The following is a 23,963-nucleotide window of genomic DNA, read 5'->3' as shown; positions in this document are numbered from 1 at the left end:
ATAAAACAATCTAACATTAGTAACGGATATGTAACGTAATCTTTCTGTTTTATCCGGACTGACGGGATTAACGGGAGGAATAAAATAAAATAAATATGCCGCTCAAAATCTAAAAGCTAAGGGCACTATTTTATAATTCCCTAACTGTGCTCTTTGATTAATTTTGTGATAATTCATCTACCAACTCGGCTATGTTCGTCGGCACTTTTGATTAATTGTTGAATATACAAAGCGCGGGATCTCTACCATCTTTAAATGCAAGAGACGTGGCGGGACGGTGGGACTGGTCGCCATGTGCTCGGCTCCCCTCAGCCGCTCTCATTCCCTCCAAGGCGGTGCGCAGCGTGATATGCCGAATTGGGAGCTAGCTTGCTTCCGCGCCGCTGGTCCCTCAAGGTTCTTTAAAGTCTGGTCGGGGAAGGAGATAAGTCGGCAGCTTGCTTTGCAGTTGGAGCCGAAGGCGGAGCAGTAGGAATTCTCCATGAGGGAGAAACACAGCACGACAACGAAGGCCGAGGCATCGCCGGAGGCGAAGGAGTCGCCAGGCTCACTAGTGGAGAGTAAGACCTCTATATCCTTCAATTAATATACTCTTTTAAAGTTGGCATTTCTCTGATGAACTGAACTTGTACCTAGATTCTTCTTCGCCGAAGAAACACCAGGGAAATGCTGCAGACAGCAGAGGTGGAGAATGAGATCTTAATTTGCAGATATTTAACGGTATAGATTAAGATAATTATGCTAGTGATCTGCAGATGCTCTTCTGGCACTGATCGCAAACGAGAAGGTGATGTCCTTAATCCAGGCTTGGGAAGAAAATGAAAAGACAAAAGTGGAAAATAAGTAAGATTCTCAAGCAACGTGATCTCTGTTTTGTGTCTGCAATGTAACTATTTTCCCTTGAAGCTTTGAATAGAACTGAAAAGAAGATGTCGTCCATTCTTTCTTGGGAGAACTCGAAGAAGGCAGCTCTTGAGGCAGAACTCAGAAAGATCCAGGTAAATTAATGTCTTCTTCACAAAAATTGTTTGTTTGTTTGTTTGTTTTAGAGGATGTAATTCGAATTGCTCTGTCTGTGTTGAGCTCGAAGAATATAATGGAGGAAATGACTCTTGTGCGAGCAGGAAAAACTGGAGGAGAAGAAAGCAGAATGTGGAGAGAAAATGAAGAACAAGATCGCAATGATCCACAAGGAAGCAGAGGAGAGGAGAGCGATGGCAGAAGCTCGGCGGAAGGTAGAGCTGCTTAAAGTCGATGATAGAGCTTCAGAGTATCGATCAAGTGGCCATCTTCCTAAGAGGCGTTTCGGATGTTGCAGCTCTTAAATCTCCTGTAGTTGGAAAAGAAAAATGTGGGAAAGTTCTTGTTGTATATAAAAAATAATGATAAGAGATTTTAAGGATATACTTTAAAAAAATAGAATTTTGTTCTTGAAATTATCTGGAAGTTCTAGTTATACCCGACCGTGGGTCGAGTCCGAACCTGACATGAGCTCGTAACTGAATCAATAGGCTGGTACCCGTTCATTTGATTCTCGTGCTAGAATTATAATTGGCCCGACCCATAAAATCCTAAACCAGTTTCAATTTTTAATTATTATTATTATTATTATTATTATTATTATTATTATTATATAAATAAAAATTTATTAAAAATAATGATATGGGACCTAAACTTGATCTCTTGATTATGGGACCTAAACTTGATCTCTTTGAGAGAGAACTCACAGGAGAAGTTAGTCTTTTAATTGATACGGTGAATAAGATAGGACCCTAAGGTCAAGATAATATTCTAATTGATACAGTGAATAAGATAGGACCCCTAAAGTCAAAGTTGAAGTCAAGAAAGTTAACTAATGTGACAGTCAAATCAAGGAGGTGTTAATACTCAGGACTAGCGTGATTATACAGCTCGGCCAAAGAGTCCAGCCGGTTGAACCTCTTGTTCGCTCAGATCCTGAGTTCTCTTGGCTTAATGGAATCCCGAGCTGAGTCCTTTCGGCTTAGCCGAACTCCTTGTACAAGCGAATGTTGAGTCTTTAGAGAGGTCAAATCCTCAAGAAAGTCGAGTCCTTAGAAAGACTGAGTCCTCGAGATGATCAACATTCCTTAGCCGACTTGACCCCGTTTGAGAGCGATGTCCGATCGAATGTTAAAGGGGACTCGGTCAACTTACCCTCAAAGTTTATTAATGGTCTATCAGTGTAATGACCTAATATTCCCTTTTGACATTTTGTATAACTGTTGTCAGAGAATTAAGAGAATATTCCATGTGTAATTCGTACGGCGGAAACTTCTACCCTACAAAGCATAGAAATAATGGGCCTCGATCTTGTCCGAAGGCGTGAAGCTGGAAAGCGGGGAAGGTAATAGTTCCGCTGATTAGATGAAGATCTTGCTCCTATCTGCAAAACAAAATCAAAACCAAGGAAAGGATCCCTGCGTTGACCCTCCGACACTCAAGTTAAAAATAGAGGAAGGAAAATGGAAAATGATAGAGACCGAGACTTGTTTTTCTCTTGCCTTTTCCTCATACCTAGCATACTCTTTTATATCTTTCTTAGTGACCTTCAATCTTCCCCTATTTAATGATATTGATTATCCACATAAGACATCTTTGTCTTAACTTCTGTGTATTTAATAACAGATGGAGTGTTCTCCTTTGCTTTCACTTCCTTAAGACTTTTAGTCTTCTCCTTTATTACTTCGCATGACTGATGCTGGTGTCATATCTGACCCGGCGGGTGGTCCGCTCAGACAGATTTCATGTCGGTTGTGTAGCATCATTCCGATCAGCTGATGTAGTCACTCCTGCTTGGATTAGTCTTACTTGAACCCTAGTGTTGACCGCTTTGACTTTGACCTACACCGTGACTATTGAGCTATTCACGTAAGCTCTTATCACCGCATTAGGCCTATTTTTGGGAAAGTTGTCCGAATGTCAGAATAGTCCTATTTTAGAAATGCATTTATATTCATGCAAGGAAAAAATAGTGATACATAAGGGGTCTCCACTCACAGGTGTAAGTATGCTTCACTATCAAAGTTCACTATTTGTCGCCACCATTCTTCATCCTTTTCTTCAATCTCTGTCTGATTTGAGTGTCGGAGTGTTTGCGCTAGGGATCACTGCCTGGCCCAGTTACTAACACTTCCCTCTTCTAATTTTTCTCTTTGACACACAGGATCAAGAGTGACAGTAGGTTTCTCCTGCTTGAAGTTTTCTCATAGTCAACTTCAACATCACTTAGTCGGTTATCCGTCTCTCCCGATTTCATATAGGATCAAATTTGATGTCGTCTATGAAAGGCTTGCCTGAATCTGAAACTGGAAGATAGAAGGAGGTGGAAGATTCACAACAGTTACTTTGTCACAAGATGACTTGAATTTGCTCATGGCCACTAAGGCACAAAAGATAATGCAACAACAACACGCTATTGGACACCCTTTGTCGAATGACCCAGCATTCTCGGTGATAGGATCTCACACCAAGAAGAGAACCAGGGCAGAAGGACTGATGAAGTTTCCCACATTCCCTCCTCCAATGGATGCCAATCAAGTACCTGTATAGTTGATCAATTTTTTGCCCCTGCCACCACTCTGATCGCACACAATAGGGTGTTATTCCACACGCCCTTCGATGATATAGGCCGAGTGGAGAGGCCTCAAGAATCATCTTCTAGAAATGCACCTGGTCGGGATGTTCGGAAAAGGATAGTACCAATGGCTAGTAGCTCCCCAGACTGGATAAGTATGTTATTCTCCTAGTAAATATTGGACGATAAATTGTCAAACCATTTTCGACCCTTAGCGAATGAAGAGTACAGAGGAGCGACCAACCCGGAAGACCATCTGCCAAATTCAAAAATGTATCTATCCTTCATCAATACACGGATGATGTCAAATGTCAAGTGTTTCTGACTACCCTCTCTGACTCTGTGCAGAGATGATTTAACTGACTACCGACCAACTCCATTTGTTGCTTCAAGGATTTTCGCAAGGCATTCCTCCACCACTTCGCCTGCAACTGCCGATACCACAAGACCATGTTGAACTTACTTTCCCTCAAGCAGGGTCCTAAGGAGGCACTGAGGGCATATATCAAACGATTCAACCAAGTAGTCATAAACATCCCTTCGGCCACTCTAGAGATTTTCGTGAGTACTTTCTCTAAAGGGCTCACAGATGGGGATTTCTTTCAGTTCCTAATCAAGAAGCCCCTAATAAATTTGACCATCTACTCAGAAGGACAACCAAGTACATCAATATGGAGGAGATTCAGTCCGCTCAAAAGAGGGAGGTAGCAGCCCGGTCATGTCCCTGCCTCATAGCGCTGGGCTCCTCTCCCTCCTCTTCCACATAAAGGGCCTCGATCAGTCCCCTAGTTGCATCATCATGAGCAGAGGCCAAACGTTGTGCAACATGTGGAGGTCGATTATGTGCCGTTCACTGAGCCCCATCAATGGGTCTAGCCTTTTTGCACTTTCCACTGGACATGAACCCATAGCACTCAAGAGTGTTATAGGTACAATCAGGAGAGGCATCAAGCAGCCAACCAAGAGTTATGTCAGCGATCGCTATCTCCGAACAAGTGGTGTTATCAGCGGCCAAATAGGCCACCTAGAAGAGACATTCGATACTCTGGTTGGTCCCAGGAAGTACCCAACGGCGAGAGAACAGGGCTTTGATCCCCGCCCGAGTCGAGCGTGAGCGTACTCCGACTCAACAAGAAGAAAACTATGATAATACCGCTCGAGGAGACATTGGGATGATAGAGGGCGGGTCGACCAACAAAGATTCTAACCTAGCCAGGAAGTAACAAGCTCGTCGATTGGAAATCCACATGGTTGGGTGCAGCCAAGAGCAGGAGCATAGGTTGGAAATCAACTTCAGTCCTAAGGACTTACAGGGGGTGGAAGTATGACACAATGATATCTTGATCATTAAGGTTGTTATAATTAACTATAATATATATATCGTACTTTTGTTGATACAGGAAGTTTTATTAATATCATCTTCAAGAAGTCGTTCGATCAGTTACAGATCGAGAGGAGTGAGCTTCAGCTAATGACAAAAATCTTGTACAAATTCACTGGCAATGAAGTGTAGTTAATCGGGCATATCCGATTGGTTGTCTCTCTAGGGGAGGAGCCCCTAATGAGAACCCGTCGATAGACCTTCATTGTGGTGGGCACACCCTCATCCTACAATGTGGTTTTAGGCCGACTGCATTGAATGAGTTTTGAAAAATTGTCTCCACATATTGATAGAAGATCAAGTTCTCGGTCGATGACTCGGTGGGAAAAGTGAAGGGGGATCAACTAGTAGCGTGCAAGTGCTATGTAAATATGATCAAGACCAAAGCTTGCGCCGCTTGGAAGATATAATGAGTGGAGATCAACGTCATTCATGAAGCACCCCTGATGCTAATTTATGAAATGAAGAGGTGCTGATCTTTCTGAGACGATTGGAGGCCACCACCCAGATAGAAGCTGACATGCCTCCGGAGTTCAAGGTTGATCTAGTCATATGTCTAACATGCAACAATGACGTGTTCGCCTGGGTACCTTAGGAAATTACTGACATCTCGTCAAGTGTTATGAAACACATACTCTATATCCTCTTGGATGCTCATCCTGTCAAGGAAAGGAAGAGAGATTCTGGAGTCGAGCAGAATTAGATCATCCAAGCGGAAGTCAATAAGCTATTCGAGGCTGGGCACATTCGGAAAGTGTAGTTCCCGAGCTAGTTGGCTAATGTAGTTTTGGTAGCCAAACCTAGGAATAAATGGCATGTTTATGTGGACTTCAGGGATTTGATAAAGCATGTCCAAAGGATTATTATCTCTTGCCCTGCATCGAGTAGGTGGTGGACTTGACTTCCATCTACGAGCTGATATATATGCTGGACGAGTATTAGGGCTACCATCAAGTCCTGCTAGCCAAGGAGGACCAAGAGAAGGTTAGCTTCATAATTACCGAAGGAACCTACTGTTATAATGTTATGTCATTCGGACTAATGAATGCAGAAGCTACTTACCAACGGCTTATGAACAAAGTGTTTCGGAAGCAAATCGGATAGAATATGGAGGTATACGTGGATGATATCCTGATCAAGTCTCCAAAGCGAACGATCTATTTGTAGACATCGATGAAATTTACAAAACATTGAGGGAGTATGGACTCAAGTTCAATCCTAACAAATACTTGTTCAGAGCCAAGAATCGGCAGTTCCTAGGCTACATAGTAACAGAGTAGGGGATCGAGGCTAACCCAAGCAAGGTATAAGCTCTTTGAGACATGGTTCCCCACGGAATCTGAAGGAAGCACATCAGCTAATCGAACAAATCACAACAATGTCCTATTACATTTCAAAAGCATCCGATCGGAGCCTACCCTTCTTTAAAATACTCCGTCGGTATACTAAGTTCCAATGGGATGTCGAGTGTAACAAAACACTGAAAAAATTGAAGGATTTCTTGTTCACTTTGGCTATACTTGCTAAACCAATAGTAGGCAAGCCATTGTGGGTGTACTTATCCACCACTGAGAGAGTCGTCGGGTTGGTATTAGTAAGATAGGAGAGCAAGGAATAACACTAGTGTATTTCTTAAGTCATTTATTAAAAGATATTGAATACCATTACACCGTTCTTGAGAAGTTGGCATATGGGCTAGTCCTAGCTGCTTGAAAGTTACATTCCTATTTCTTTCTCATATATTCATAATATTAACCAATAGCACCCTACGTTGAGTGCTCATCAACCTAGAAGCTTCAGGGAGATTGATCAAGTGGACCACAGAACTTAGCAAATATGATATACAGTATCAACCCTGAATGACCATCAAAGTTTAGACCTTAGCTAATTTTATGACTGAGATACAAAGCCCAAAATCAAAAGAAATTTGAAAATCTATGTGGATGGATTGTCCACTCAACAAAGTAGTAGGATTGGAATTTTTATGATATCACCCCACAAAGACAAGCTATAGTTGCCCGTTCGACTGGATTATCGAACCACTAATAACGAAGTAGAGAATGAAACATTGATAGTTGATCTACAAGTCACAAAATATATGGGAGCCATCTGAGTCCTAATCTACTCAGATTCCTAGTTAGCAGGTCAACAGTTGTTAGGTAACTTTGAGATCAATAGTGAATGACTCAAGTTGTACGCGGAGGCCTTTGAGAAATTAACGGTTGGATTTCAAGAAGTAACCTTGCATAAAATTCCCCCAAGTGGAAAATCAAAAGGCTAATGGGTTAGCCAAGTTGGTTGGCTCCTTGATCCCTTAGACTCTGGACAAACCTATGGAGCAAACACTATGAAAGCTCACATTAAACGACAAGAAAAGTTGGAATTATAGAGTGACTGGAGAGCGCCGCTAATATCATTCCTCCAACAAAGAAGTTTACCTGTCGATCGGGAGCAATGGCGTATGATCAAGAAAAGGGTTGGTCGATTCACCTTGGTGGGGGATCACTTGTACAAGAGGACTTTTTCTTGCCCTTTGCTCAAATGTATCGAGTTGGATGATGTACAATATATTTTACAAGAAGTTCATCAGGGCTCCTGTGAAAGCCACTCGGGCGGTCGGTTGATTGCTCGCTCAGAAAATTTTACTTGTCAGATATTTTTGACCCAATCTACAAGCCAACTCAGTTCAGCTAGTAGCTGTTTGTTTATCATGTCAAAGGCACCAAAATATCTCGCACCACCCTACAAAATTACTGAAGACCTCAATTATTTTATGTCTATTTGACCAATGGGGTGAATATCGATTCGAAAAATAATGAGTGTAAGCGCGGCGGAATTAAAAACAATAGACAAATGAACACGATGTTTTTACTTCGTTCGGAGCCTGTGACGACTCCTACTCGAAGGCCCGTACTCCGTGAGTACTTTCATTGGGCAATTTACTAGCAATTCAAAATAATAATTACAAAGACAGTACAAGAGATGCTAATAAAATATAAAACAAAGCTATACCGACAGAAGGAAAACTACAAGGACAAGAGCGCGTTGTCGGAGTTTCGTTAGCGTCGTTGGAGCGCAGAGCAGCAGAGCAAGCAATCTTAGAGTTCTGAATTGATGTTGAAGCGCCACCCATGGGGCTTCTTTTGTATGCTGCTCCGGGCGCCTGGATCCCTTCCGGGCGCCCTGGTGCGACGTGGCAAGTCTAATCAGCGAACTCCACGTGGCGACGACTCGGCATGGATAATATTTGCTTCCGGGCGCCCGGACCTCCTATTTCCAGAACTCCTTCTCCTGCAAAATAGAGTTAGTCTGAGGCAAATATATATATCCTGTAAAACAGATTGTTAGCACAATTAAAGTTCAACAAAGTAATATGATTTAATAGAAAAGAGTATGACTTAGATTCCGTCTTTCCGAGACCGGAATCTAGTCACGATCTCGACTTAGATATCCGAAATGGATCTAAGCCGGATCGACGCCTAATGTTCCCTTCCCGGGAACGCGTCCTCGTAGTCACTCCCCTCCAGTGACTTACCTTACTTACCTGCCAGACGTCCGGTCAGCCCGTCGACCCGTCTGGAGTTCGTGCCAGCTATCCGGTCAGCCCGTCGACCTAGCTGGACTTCGTGCCTAAGCGTCCGGTCAGCCCGTCGACCCACTTGGACTTCGTGCCAGCTATCCGGTCAGCCCGTCGACCTAGCTGGGCTTCATGCCAGACATCCTGTCAGCCCGTCGACATAGCTGGGCTTCATGCCAGACATCCGGTCAGCCCGTCGACCTAGCTGGGCTTCGTGCCAGACATCCGGTCAGCCCGTCGACCTGTCTGGACTTCTCCTGCACACTCGATCAAAGTGTTAGACAACAACAAACTAACTTAACCTGATTTGTCATTCATCAAAACCTGAGTTAGACCGTTAGTGCTACCCGCACCAACAATCTCCCCCTTTTTAATGGAATGACAACCTGGTTAAGTTAGTGAAACAGATGCAAGAAAAATAAGTAAAAACGAGTAAATGGTTTTTAAGTTAAGTTTTGTGTTTTCAAATTGGTTTAGTAGCTAACTTAACCACCTAACCCTCCCCCTTTGTCATTCAACAAAAGAACTAATGTCAAGTAAGCATAAATACAGACTTCAGACAAAGTAGAAAATAATGTCAAGTTAACCTAGGGGAGTTTAGAATTAAAAGATAGTTTTACCTTTATTTCTTAAATCCTTGAAAAAAACTAAGTCTTGAAAAATAGTTGATTTATAACTTAGTAACTTTGAAAAATTTTTAAGTTTGCAAACATCACTTTTAAAAAAAAATTTCAACACTAAGTTTTTGCAAATTAAATTATCAAAATTAAGTTAAACCTAATTTTTCAGAACTAGATTCAGGATAATTTTCAAAGTGAAGTTAAACATTAAGAAAAATGATTTTGAACTTTACTTTTAGTTTTCAAAGGAGTTTGGTAAAAACTAATTTTGGTAAAGTAAGATCACATTTTTAAAATTATTTTTAAAATGAAGGAGTTTTCAAAATAATTTTGTAAAATTCTTTTTCCAAAATCAAATTTTCAAAATTCAAAAGTACTAGTTTCAAAACCATGGTTTAAAATACTTGAAAAGTTCAGTTTTTAAAGACTAAGTAAAAAGGATAAAAAGTTTGTGATTTAAAACAAACAATTTTGAGTTGATTTTAAAAAAAAATTCACAATTTTAAATAAGTTGATTTTGAATATTGATTTTTAAACTTTGATTTTCAAAATCAAGTTTAAAATTCAATTTGAAAAACTAAATTAGTTTTATTTCTCCCCTTGAACCTGACATTAAATCAAATGTCTAACCAGTTAGTTACTGATTGACTATCAGAAGATAGCAGCTTTCATTTGGTTAGTCAAATTAAGTTCAAACTTAACTTGATTAATGTATATTTTGTATTTAACACCCAGACTTATATCAATGCACTGAAATAAGCATCTTAAGTCTTAGGCAAGTGGCCTATGCATCTCACCCCTTTCTATGTTCGTCAAACACAAGCAAGGTAAGTCTAGGGTTTTGGTGAGATGCTCAAACACTAGTCCTATGGGTACATGCTTTCTAAGGAATTTGAACTAGTCTAAGGCTAAAAGTATTTTTAAAAATCTAAAAATAGGAAAGTTTTGAAAATGAAACATGTTTAACGTATAATTTGAGAACAATCATTTTTGAAAATATTTTTGAAATTCGAAACTCCTAGACTATTAAGATAGAACATAATCAATCTATATCAGAAATAACACTAGATAGATCAAAAGTATTCTACAAGTAATGTAGATAACAGAAGTGTGTCATAACTAGAGCAACTGAGATGAGGAAGGGGGTGGTCCAGATCCCAAGGAGCGGAGTAGTGTCATCAGCTCAGTGTGTCGAGTCTGCCCGTCAGCTCGTAACTCGGAGACCTCTCGCCGCATGTCTCGCTGAAAGTCAGAGTTCTCCCGCTGGAGACTCGCCATAGCTCTCTCTAGTCCGGTCATACGGTCGGCTAGAGTGCGAGGAGCGTGACGTGGTGCTCGAACTGGGGGTGGTGGTGGAGCCGGAGCGGCCTCCTCCGGAAACAGTGCAAGCATGAACTCATCCTGCTCGGCCTCCCCCTGTGAGTCTGGATCGGGCTGGTGCTGTGCCGCCCTCCGCCAAGACATAGTACCGTCGTCCTCATCTATGTGGATACCAGCTAGGGAGAAGTTCCTAGCTGCTATAATGTCAAACTCAGTCATATAGCGAATGTCTCCTCTAGTGACATCAATGTCCAAAGAGGGCATATATGCTGTCAGAATGTGACAGTAAGGCATGTGGACTCATCTATTAGTCACATATCCAGCAGAGTAGATAATGGTGGAGAAGATATGTAGGCTGATGTCAATATCTAACCTATGACTCAGGGCATAAAGTAAAAATGAGTGGAATGGGCGCATCACAGCGATGTCTCGTGTGGTCAGTGGTAGAATGCAGTTCTAACTCACAAAAGAGCTCATCTAACTTTAATTTAGATAAATTTTTAGAAATTTTATAGGCATCTACGATCGATGCCCACAAACTATTACGTGGAAAAGCATTTAGTGCGCACCTTATTAAGTCTCTGTTTTCCATCTGGTGGCCTATCGCGTGGAGTCCGTTGAGGATGTCCTTGATCCTCGCGTGCAGTTGATTTTCCGTTTCCCCTTCCTGTATTTTTATATTAAATATTTTATTTAAAAGTAAGTCTCTTTTTGTTATCTTTGCGTCGCTCGTTCCTTCGTGCAGCTCGATCAGTTTGTCCCATAATTCTTTAGCGTTCTGATGCAGTCCGACCCGGTTCAGCTCTTCTCATGTTAGACCGCAGTGTAGCGTGTTGATTGCTTTGTTTTCCGTCGACACCTTTTTCCTCATGTCCGGAGTCCACTGTTCCGGGTCTAGTGGATTTCCGGAGTTGTCGACTGGAGCTCGGTAGGCCTTTATGACGCTGAACCATTAATCGTAGTCCGTCTTTAGGTACACCTCCATTCTTTTCTTCCAGTACGAGAAGTCATCCCCGTTGAATAGGGGAGGGCGTACTGTGATGAAGCCTTCTAGTTGAGACATCCTGCACACAAGTAAACAACGACAAAAAAAAATATCCCAAGACTTGGTCTTGGATTAGCAGTGTGGGAAAAAATAATAGAAGTATCTAAATTGGTGTTGCACCAATTTAGATTTAATTGCAACGAAAAAAATTTCCAAAACAGGTAATAATACCAGATTGGAATTAAGCGTAAAACTGAAAATTGAAAAATAAGAGTTAATATTTCACCCCCTGTCTGATTGGTGGTTGCACCAAATCAGAGCGGTACCTGCTCTGATACCACTTGTTGGATCGTGAGAATTCGATAGAGGGGGGGGGGGGGGTGAATATCGATTCGAAAAATAACGAGTGTAAGCGCGGCGGAATTAAAAACAATAGACAAATGAAGACGATGTTTTTACTTCGTTCGGAGCCTATGACGACTCCTACTCGAAGGCCCGTACTATGTGAGTTCTTTCGTTGGACAATTTACTAGCAATTCGAAATAATAATTACAAAGACAGTACAAGAGATGCTAATAAAAAGTAAAACAAAGCTATACCGACAGAAGGAAAACTACAAGGACAAGAGCGCGTTGTCAGAGCTTCGTTAGCATAATTGGAGCGCAGAGCAGCAGAGCAAGCAATCTTAGAGTTCTGAATTGATGTTGAAGCTCCACCCCTGGGGCTTCTTTTATATGCTGCTCCGGGCGCCTGGATCCCTTCCGGGCACCCTGGTGCGACGTGACAAGTCTAATCAGCGAACTCCACGTGGCGACGACTCAGCATGGATAATATTTGCTTCCGGGCGCCCGGATCCCTTCCGGACGCTTGGACCTCCGGGCGCCCGGACCTCCTATTTCCAGAAACTCCTTCTCCTGCAAAATAGAGTTAGTCCGAGGTAAATATATATATCCTGTAAAACAGATTGCTAGCACAATTAAAGTTCAACAAAGTAATATGATTTAATAGAAAAGAGTATGACTTATATTCCGTCTTTCCGAGACCGGAATCTAGTCACGATCTCGAATTAGATATCCGAAATGGATCTAAGCCGGATTGACGCCTAATATTCCCTTCTCGGGAACGCGTCCTCGCAGTCACTCCCCTCCAGTGGCTTACCTTACTTACCTGCCAAACATCCGGTCAGCCCGTCGACCCGTCTGGACTTCGTGCCAACTATCCGGCCAAGATAACCAAGCGAATGATCATCAAGTTCTTATGACAGAATATCATATTCCAATACAAAATTCCACACAAGCTCATCTCGGATAATAGAAGGCAATTCCAAAGTCATAAAATTTGAGAGTGGTGCTCAAGTTATGATATCTTGCAAGCTTTTACTTCCATGGCCTATCCTTAAAGTAACGATCAAGCATAAGTCACTAATAAGGAAATCATTAGAGGACTCAAAACTAAGTTGGATCATATTGGACGAAGTTGGATGGATGAGCTGCCAGTGTGTTATGGGTATATCACACCATGCCTCGAGAAGCCACAAATATAACTCCTTTTTAGCTTGTTTATGGTGAAGCAGTCATCCCGGTGGAAGTCAATTTAGAGTCCAATCAGAGACAACTGTATGATGAAGACAATGTCGGTCGGCATCTTATGGAGCTCGACTTGATAAACGAGACTAGAGATAAGGCTGTCGCTCGACTGGTATCATATCATCAACATATGAAGTAAAATTACAATCGGAGGGTCATCCCAAAGTTCTTTCAAATGGGCAATCTCGCTTGGAAGCCAATCAAACTGGTAGGGGATGTCAACAAGTTAGAGATGCAATGGGACGAACCATACAAGGTGGTGCAGAGACTTGCCTCGGGGTCCTATTATCTTCAAGACACTGAAGGGAGAAACTTGGATAAGTCATGGAGTGTAAACTACCAGCAACCTTATCGAACCTGAGAGTATGCTTTTAATGTGTTTATGTATTATGTTGAATTTTCATGCTTAATAAGAATGCAGACAAACTTATCTCAGGAGCCATGACTTTCAAACTCTCATACTTTAGCGTTGAATTATAACCAAGTTTCCCCATGCCCTCCAACCAGCCAATCAGTTGGAGGTTCAATTCTAGAGTTTTGTGCCTTAGTGCCAAGTTATAAATGGGTTTTCCCATGCCCTCTGAAGGTTCAATTTAAGACTGTCATGCCTTTGCACCAACTTATAAGCAAGTTTCCCTATGACCTCCTACCAACCAACCAGTAAGAGGTTGAATTCCTGACTCTCGTACCTTAAAGTTGAGTTATAAGTGAGTTTCCCCGTGCCTTCCAACTAGCCAACCAGTAAGAGGTTGAATTCCAGACTCTCGTGCCTTAGCGCTGAGTTATAAGTGACTTTTCTTGTGCCCTCCGACCAGCCAGTGGTTCAATTTCAAACTCTCGTGCCTTAGTACTGAGTTATAAATAGGTTTCCTTGTGCCCTCCGACCAACCAGTTGCTTGGCAGTTTAATTCTAGACTCTCGTGCCTTAGCGCTGAGTTATAAGTAGGTTTCCCCATGCCCTCCGACCAGCAAGTCGGTCGGAGGTTCAATTCTAGACTCTCGTGCCTTAGCGCTGAGTTATAAGTGAGTTTCCCCGTGCCCTCTGACCAGTCAGTCAATCGGAGGTTCAATTCTAGACTCTCGTGCCTTAGCATCAAGTTACAACCGGGTTCCCTGTGCTCTCTAACCAGCTAGCCAGTCGGAGGTTCAATTCCAAACTCTTATGCCTTAGCGTTGAGTTATAAGCAGGTTTCCCCATGCCCTCCAATCAGCCAGCCAATCAGAGGTTCAATTCCAGACTCTCATACCTTAGTGTCAAGTTATAAGTAAATTTTCCCATACCCTTCAACCATCTAGTCGGAGGTTCGATGCCAAATTCTTAACCTTACAGAGCATTGTGCGCATGAGCTAAAGAAAAAGTTTTCCAATCAATCATGGCAATGCATAGTCGTGTGCCAGTTGCTTAAGTTCTACTTGCATATATTCATGCATACAGCTTGACACAACATAAACAGAAAAACATTGAAGCCAAAGGGCAATTAAACATATTTATGACAAAACAACCTATGTTTTTATAGTGCTCGGGGAATCTGATGTGCATAGGTTATATATGCATTTAGATCATTATTAACGCACATTCACTTGCATTTCTTATATTTGATTTATGTTATCACACTCTTTTTCATCATTTTATTAACATGCTACTTTTTTTGTTCAAAGATCTCCTCCTCTTTATATCTTCATTGACAAGACATATTTGGAGCAAAAATGGAGCATTGGAGCAAGTTTAGAAGAGAATTTAGCAAAGCATAGCCATGTCTTTTTCCTCATAGGGCTATGATAGGGCCATGTGACCTCCCAGGGGTAGGTCATGCCTTGAGGCACGATCGTGACACCTCCGAGTAAAAGGTCACATGGGCCAGTCATGCCTTCCACCCCAGAAGATCACACAGGCAGGTCGTGCCAAACTGCATGGTTGTGCCTCCATTTGTCGTGTGCATGAGCTGACCATGCCAAAAGGCATGGTCGTGCCTGCCTAGGGCGAGGGTCACACGACGCCACCTATAAAAGGGGATTTTTTTTTTCTCTTCTTAAGGGATCTTTGGTTTGGAGCTCTGCCCCTTCCTTGGGAAAGAGTTTCCCCTCTAGGGGAAACTCTAAAGCCTCTATTTTTATCGATCAACACCATCCGTCCACCTCCAGAGCAAGGAAGCATCCTAAAGACACCGACAAACTTTGTAATAAGCATTTCTTCTCCTCTATCTCTTATTTGGAGTTGTAAGAATACATTATTTTATGTTCTTGGTTTGTTATTCCTTTGCAATGGAATAAATCTTCTTTGTTCTAGAACTAGGGAGTAGTTGTGATGTGAATTGATGAAAAACTTTATAGATATACTCATCTTTTATTTCTATGACATGTTTGTGCTTGGTTCTTGTTTGATTGAATGCATGTGTGAATCTTTATTGCTAATGCGTGCTGTTTAATTGGATAGATGTATAGATTAGTCATAGCGTACCAAGAATACTAGAGATTGTATGACCGAGGATCCTTTAGTGATCGAGGGTAACCATTAAATCGGGCATTCAGGCATTCCCTCGAAATGGAGGCTAAATCCATATAAGGGAGATTTTAAGTAGTGCTTAATGGATTTTCACCAATTTTATACTAGGAGGTGATAGAGTAATTTAGATTATATAACCGGGAGTACCTTGGTTACAAAGAGTAACCACTAAACTAGACCTTCTATGTTGTCCTTTTTACTTAATAGCTTTAAATGTCAATGGGGAGAGTACTCTAGTGAGATCGTCAGAGGGTAGCATCGGTATTCATTTAGGTTCCTTATGAGTTAGAGGAATTGAGATTGGAAATCCATATTACATTAAGGAATATCACAATGAAACCAAAATCCTAGAAATACTTTTCCAAGCCAACCTTCCTCAAACCAACTCTTCTCTCTCTCAAACCCTTCTCTTAACACCCTCTCTCTTCTCTCGAATCTCTTGATCTTTTACGTTCGTGACTCCAATCAACCTTCAATTGTCTAGATAATTCATCGTACGAACTCAACTAGTGCTTAGTAGTTCTTGTGGATCGATAATCTTTTTATTACTTATGACATTTTTGTGCACTAACGGATTCATAACAAGTTTTTTGTTCCATTGTCGAGGACTATTTTGATTAATATTAATTGATTAGCATTTAAATTAATCTAGCATTTTCTTTCTCTTGTTTTAAATTCTACATTTTTATTTTTGTTTACTTCTACATGTTTATCCTATTTTAACTATTATCTTTTAGATGAATATATCTTCCTTGAATGAAATGATGTATGATTCAATTCAAAGGACCCTACAAATGATTGTCATGAATTCTACTAATGTCTATTGTCATAGTTGTGGTGTAATAGGTCATCTGAATGAGAGTTATCTATTATAGTTTGATCGTTCACCTAGACAATGAGGTTACATTTTTCCTTACAATTAGTGGACCGATCAACACTATAAAGCTTGTAAGGAGATAAGTCATACAATCGAGAATTGCATTAATCTATGCAAGTGGGAAACATTAACAGAGGAACTCAACAGAAAGCTCGATGTAACAGCCTTATCACACTCTCACATATGCAAACCTGGTTGGAGGAGCCCTTAGAATTTGTTCATGAACTATCAAGAGGAGAACAACTATGAACCACCATCTCAGCGGAAAAGAATAGAGAAGATGTTGGAGAACATCCTAACCTCCCAAGCTCAAATGCATGAGCAAATCAAGAAAATGAATACTAAGCACAATAATATAGACTAACTCTGCACTAGAATCTCAACTCGACTCTCAACATGGGAGGAGTATAAATAAGTGAAGATAATGAAGATGAGCTTGAGGAACATGTAAGTGAGGCCTTGACAATGGAGTGCACTACTCTAATTCGAATACATCCATGTCTCAAGGTCCTAAAAGAGCCTCTCTTACCCACATTTGAAAACATGTTCGACAATTTAGTCTCTTCAGGTGGTGATAAGGGTTTATTTAATATTTCTAAAGCTAATAACTAATATTTTTTGAACATGTTGGTGGCAGGACATCTTTTTCACAACAATCAAGTGAGGAGCAACCTCGTTATGAGCCTTTAAAGAAGAGTATAATTCTTGAGGAGCTAAGTGTATGATTGAAAGCGCTAGAGGAGGTGAATAGCGCTCATGGCTTTCACATTCGTTTAAAAAACTTGGAGAGATAAACAGCAATGGAATAAAAAAAGAAAACCAAATAATGCTAACAAACCAAGATTTACTTGGTTCAGAGTCTGTGGCGACTCCTACTCCAAGGTCTGCACGTGAGAGTGCTTTCGTTGAGCAATTAATAATCAATCCAAAAAGTTACAAATGTAATTACAATGTGAATAAGTAACTTCAACAATTACAAAATGATACTGACGACTTGGAGATAGAAATCTTTGGCGTAGTTATCATCGGAGCAACTTTTGGGTGTCGTAGAGGTCTTTTTAAAGCAGCACGCAAAAGCGGAAGTTGTTTGCGTTGATGTACTGAAGCTGTTGGTCGAAGCCTCCTTTTATAGCCTCATCCGGGAGCTCGGATCCCCCCCCCCCCCCCCGGGCGCCTGGACTATGCTGACATAGCAAGTTCTCGACGAAACTTCATTCTTAAAGTTTATCCATGTCTAGGCACTCGAACCCCCTCTGGACGCTTGGACTGCTGACGTGGGTAGGTCAATCTTCACGCTCCAGCTCAACATGTCAATCAAATTTTGGCCATCCGGGCGCCTAGAGCACCTCCGGGTGCTCAGACTGCCCGTGAACCTTGCCAGGCACCCCTGAGGGCACCTCTTCATCGAGGTTTGTCCGGGAGCCTGGAGCAACTCCAAGTGCCCGAACTTCGAGCGCTTAGGCCCTCTTCGAGCATCTGAACCAGATTTTTGCAACTTCTTTTTCCTATAAAATAAAGTTAGTTCAGACAATAATATATGAAGCATAATAAATTTTGATAGCCGTAAGACTGTCCAGTCTTGACTTTGAGTTTCGCTAAAACTCTAGGTCTGACCGACGTCTACTGTTCTCTCTTCGGGGAACGCGGCCTCACTTACTCCTCTCAAGAGAAATTACCTTTTGCTAGACCTATCTTCCAAACCATCTGGACTTTTGCTCAGTGTCTGAGACATTAGGACTTCATGCTAGACGTCCGATCCCTGACCCATTTAGTCTTCCACCAGGTGTCCGTGACCCCAAGGATTTTCACCTAGCGTCCTCGACTCTAGGATTTCGTCCAACGTCCTCAACCCGCTAAGACTTTTCCTAGTCCCCCAAAACCAAGACTTCGTTGTCTAACTACAGCTAAGACTTTACCATTGCCTAAGATCACTTAGGATTTTCCTGCACACTTAGTTCAACTTGTTAGATAAAAAAGGAATCTTAACTTTGAACCCTTTTCCATAATCAAAACTTAAATCCGATCATCTGATACCAATACAATTCAAAGTTAAGTAAAGCATAACAAAAAAATAGTGGAACATAAGGAATTTGAGTATAAGTAAAGCAATTTGACAATTTTAACAAAGTAAAAAATTTCTCCCTCTTATGTTCTGCCTCAATCTTTTGAGAAAAACCTTATTAAGTTATTTTTGACTTAATTTTTAACTTTTCTCTCCCCCTTTGATATATATCAAAAATAATATTAAGTAGAGAGAAAAGTTGTCTAATTTGTAAGGACAATACTTAATTTTGAAAAACTAACTTTTTAACCTTTTTCCCTTAAGCTCCCCCTGAAAGTATCACTTTCTTTTCTGGGGAAAAATGTTTAGTCTTAAAATGAGTTTCTTTAAAAAATACTTGCATAGCTTTAAAAAGGATTTCTTACTTAGCTTTGAAAAGAATTTTCTTGGAAAAATACTTAGTTAAATATATAGCTTTGAAAGAATTTCTTACTTAGCTTTAAAAAGAATTTCCTAGTAAAAATACTTAGCTAAATACATAGTTTTAAAAAGGATTTCTTACTTAACTTTAAAAAAGATTTCTTACTTAGCTTTAAAAAGAATTTTTTTGAAGAATACTTAGCTAAAAAGAATCTCTTTGAAAATATTTAGCTAAATAGTTAACTTTAGTTAAACTTTTGTAAAAATACTTAGCTTTATGAAAAAAAAATACTTTGACTTATCCCTTAAAAAAACTTTTTAAAGATACTTCATTTTTTAAAAAAACTTAAGTTTTTGTAAGACTTAGCCTTTATAAATTTGACTTCAAATTTTGAAAAATACTTAGCTTTTGCAAATACTGAAAATATTTAAATTTTAACCTCTTTTTTCTTTTTTTTCCTTTGATTAATGCCTTAAAAAAATTAAGTAAATTATTTAAGTTTGAGGGTCATAGAATCCAAGCATGAAAAAAATAAGATTTAAAATAATTATCTATTTTCCTAATTTTTTATCTCATCTTTTATAGGTAATCAAATATGTTAAGATTATGAGTTTGTATGAGAAGGAGTTAAGTTAATCTTAATTTTAAAGTATAAGAATATTATTTATTAATTTGAAAATTATTTAAGATTACAAAAATATTGAAGTTTAAATTTATAAAAATTATTTAATTTTGAGTTTCAAAATATTTAAAATTTAAAAATATTTAAGTTTGAATTTTGAAATATTTAAGTTTAAATTTTAAAATATTTAAGTTTAAATTTTGAAAATATTTAAGGTTGAATTAAAGTTGATTAATTTAAATTATATTTGCTTTGATTTAAAGATTAAGTTAAGTTTAAGCTTTTAATTAACTAATTTTAAACCTAAATCCATCTCACCCTTTTTCTAAATTATCAATCAGGGAACCTTATCTATTTTGTGAGATGATTAATTTTATCTTCAATTTAGATTAAAATCTAAAGATTGATTTATATTTGAGTTAGACTAAAGTTTAACAGTTAGCTAATTAAATATTCATTTCAATAATTAGCTTCTCGGCTGTGGCGAGGCACTAGACCTTCTTGATTATTGGAGCAACAACCTCAAGAAAAAGCCTTTTAAAGATATTGAATATTTATTTTTCTTCCTAAAAATCCTAGGTTTAACTAGTCAAGTGTCAATCAAGCCTAAGTCTTTATCTACCCTAATCTAAGCATAAATAAGAAAAATAGTAAATTAAACATCAAATAGGTCTATTTAATGACAAAAAGAGTCTTTTTATTAGCTCCCCTGATCATAGTCTCGATAAGGTTTATCAAGGTAATAGATTTGATCCTTAGAGATCCAATATATATTGAGTTCAACTTAATTAATCAGGTTAAACTTGGGGTCTCATGCTTGAATTAAGTTTCTATTTGATCATTTTACTAAAGATAAGTATGATCTTAATCTTTATTTAGCCTTATATTTGAGTCTGGATTGATTGTATACGGCTCTTTATTTTCCAAGTTGGAATTGGGTCAAGGTTTTTAAAATCCAAAGTGAACCGTTCCAACATTTTCTTGAGTTCTTTAACTTGAGTTCTAAATATCACGCCCCGGGGGAGTTTCTGTCCGAAGAAATTTCGGCAGCACCTCCCCTGTACGGGTGACAATATGATATTCTACAATGCCCTCAGGGCCACATATACATCGGCCAACACGGCCGGAACAATAACAATAATATAATACAATCACCACGCAGTTAATAATTAACAAACTAGAACAGTGATAAGATGACTCAAAAACAACCCTACTCAACTACACCCATAAATTACAAAACTGATGTCCTACTCCACTACACCCATAAAGCTCAAATCTGAAGATAAAATCAACTCACCTCTTCTGCCGTCTAGGCAAGCATGTAGTAAAACAAATCCAAATAAAACTCATCGACAATATCCATAAAGTAAACTAATACAAGTCCAAATTATCAAAACAGAATAAGTCTAAACAAGAAGAACTAAAAGATCAACACACGTCCTCGTGGACTGCAGGGGACTAGCGACTGGAACTCTCCGGACAGCATCAACCTGAAAATAGCAACGGAGGAGGGTGTGAGTCCAACACTCAGCGGGTAACAACTGATATGCATAATAAAGAAAATAACAACCAGCACTAATCATGCGTACAGTCTCCTGGTACAAGAAGGATAAATGTAACTAAAACAAGCAGGAGAAAATTGTACTAACCAAGACCAGGGTATAAGTATAACAGGGTCGTCAGACCGAGAGTGTCATAAATCCTGTATGCATGTCAATCATATGCATGCATATAAATGCAACAAGCAAATGCAGCAAACACAAGCAATAAATGCATCATGCATATGATGCAAATGTCATGGTCACCCCTGACGCCAGTCATCCATCTCACACACAATGGTGAGACCGAGTGGGTAGGGTTGTGACAACCGTGCACTCTGCCATCACTGCTCCTGATGAGTGACCGAGTGGACGAGATGCTGTTGGAGTACACCTATCCTCCTACCCCAAATCATAAATGGGAGAGCTCAATACTCTCATCTCCTGGTACACAATGACGGGGAGGGATCCCTGACGTGCTACCACGCTGCATCACACTACCCATGAGCGAACTAACGGAGCACCGACAGTGCAAAACTGACGTGCTACCACGCTGCGCCACGCTACCCATGAGCAGACCAACGGAGCACCGACAGAGATGAAACTGGTGATGTTCTCAACAATAATGGAGCAGACTATCGCGCAGCATGCAATCATGCAAATGGTGCATAACACTAAGCATGACAAAAAATCCTGAACAACATAGCAATATTCATATATATATAAAATGTTACCATAGGACAATGAACCAAATCAAAGGAACACAGAATCAGATAAGGTATCAAAAACCTTAGGTCCTGAACATAATATATAACATGGTTGTGTCACTACCCCTATAAGCATGTATAATCAGATAAGTACTAACATGATGTGCATAACAAATAAACAAACAAGCATATAACAGATCGGGCAGTGATCAACCGAAGCAGATAAGAAAAATAATCATTGCTATTTGTTAAAAACATTACTATGCATATCAAATGACATAAAGTCAAAGTACCCACCTCCAATAGAAAAGATCAATCCAGTCCAACTCGGACGTCGAGATGCTCGTCTCGCATCAAAACCCTGAGTCACCAATATATATACATTTTATTTAGCTAAAATTCAAAGAAATGGCTAAATAAAATCCTTAAGGCTAAATTAAGGTAAAACCCTAATCAACCTATCCATCGAGTATAATTCACCTACAACAAAAATGATCATACCTAACGAATATCAAGTTCGAAACATGAACTATAATTTACCATGTATCAAGAGCATGCCAACTCAATCCACACACCAAACCCTTACCTCACGGTTGCTGGAGCAAGATTCTGCTGGAGAACTTCTCTGTTGGAAACAGAGGTTTCGGTATTTTACACTCAAATTGGAATTCTTTTTTCTCAAGTTATACTTGATTTGGAGTTCCAATTTGTGTCTTCTTAGTTAATTAACTTGGATTAGTCTTTTTCTTGAGTGTTTTAACCTCCTCTTGAAGTGACTTGACCCGGAGGTTTGATTTTGCCAACTTTCTAGATAAGTAGGAAATTAAATTATGTGATATAATTAAAAAAATACTTACAGTGGATTGAGAACCTTCTGAGTCAGATTCGAATTCTGATTCAACTCTGGTTTCGGACTCGGACTCGGTTTCGGTAATGTAAGCTTGTACTACTAGAGTATGGAAGCTCACTTGCTTGTGTTCTTCGTCGGAGTCTTCCAATGATTCAAACCATGTTACTTTCAAAGCCTTCCTTCTTCTATGCTTCTGGTTTGGACATTCTGGCTTGTAGTGCCCCTTCTTATTACAGTCGTAGTAGGTAACTTCGGATTTGGCCTTTATGTTCGATTGAGTCACCTTCTTAGTCTCTCGTTTGGTGAAGCCCTTTTTCTTCTTGTATAGTTTTCGTACCAGTTTCACGAGCTTAACAGTGATTTCATTGTCATCTTCTAAGTCCGATTCATCTTCAGACTTGGGTTCGGTCCGGTGCTTGGTTTTTGGTTCCTTCGTTATGCTTGTTCCTGCGACCAAAGTAATACCCTTCTCGACTGGTAGTGCATTAGTTTGTTCATGAAGTTTGAATTCAGAAAATAACTCATCTAATTTAATTAAGGAAAGGTCCTTAGATACCTTATAGGCATCTGCCATTGATGCTCACAATGTATTCCTCGGAAGAGCGTTTAACACATACTTGATGACATCACGATTCTTCAATTTTTATTCGATTACATGGAGGCTGTTCAGAAGATCTTGGATGCAAGCGTGTAACTAGCTCACCGACTCACCTTCCTGCATTTTAATATTATATAATTTGTTTAAAATTAGGTCTCTTTTGCTTACCTTTGTATCGGAGGTGCCCTCTTGCAGCTCGATTAGCTTTTCTCATAACTCCTTGGCACTATTAAAGGGGTCGATCCGGTTCAACTCTTCTTTGGTTAAGCCACATTGGAGGGTCTGGGTTGCCTTTGTATTGGCTTTAATCTTCTATAGGTTGGTGCATCCCATTTATCATGGGGACAAGGGATCTATATTCGGTGGGATATGTGAATCTCGTCTAGATAATTATCTACATTTCTACTTGCGTTTTGAGGTGGTACTCCGTTCATCTCTTCCAATAACTAAAATCTTCATCTAAAAAAAAGAGGTAGGCGAGCGGTGTTGTAGCCTTCTTGGTGGACCATTGATAGAAAATATCATAAATACAAAAAATAACTAATGTTTCAAGACTAGGTCTTAGATTAGAAGTGAGGGAAGAAAGAAAACTGAAGAACTCGAGTGGTGTTATACTAATTTCTTGAAATAATAAACTCAATCAAGAAACTTATCAAAAGGGGTAATAGCACAGATTCTAATTGACTCTAAAAATCTCAAGATGCAAAAAATCAAGAAAAAAGCATAAGAATATATTCACTAGCAAAGAAATATAAAAAATTTTGCTCGAATGATGATTTTA

At 39.7% G+C, this 23,963-nt stretch overlaps 1 protein-coding gene across 1 annotated transcript; it reads left to right on the top strand.

The window, feature by feature from the left end:
- Positions 1 to 355: 355 nt before the first annotated feature.
- LOC122030207 (remorin 1.4-like) lies at positions 356 to 1,388 on the top strand. The gene is made up of 5 exons (XM_042589382.1): positions 356 to 560; positions 637 to 684; positions 756 to 843; positions 917 to 998; positions 1,125 to 1,388. Exons 1-5 carry the CDS (start codon positions 482 to 484, stop codon positions 1,323 to 1,325), a joined length of 498 nt encoding a protein of 165 aa, XP_042445316.1. The 5' UTR covers positions 356 to 481; the 3' UTR covers positions 1,326 to 1,388.
- Positions 1,389 to 23,963: the final 22,575 nt, after the last annotated feature.

Source organism: Zingiber officinale, chromosome 10B, assembly GCF_018446385.1.
Source record: "Zingiber officinale cultivar Zhangliang chromosome 10B, Zo_v1.1, whole genome shotgun sequence".
NCBI lineage: Eukaryota > Viridiplantae > Streptophyta > Magnoliopsida > Zingiberales > Zingiberaceae > Zingiber > Zingiber officinale.
This window is presented reverse-complemented; position numbering and strand designations above follow the sequence as displayed.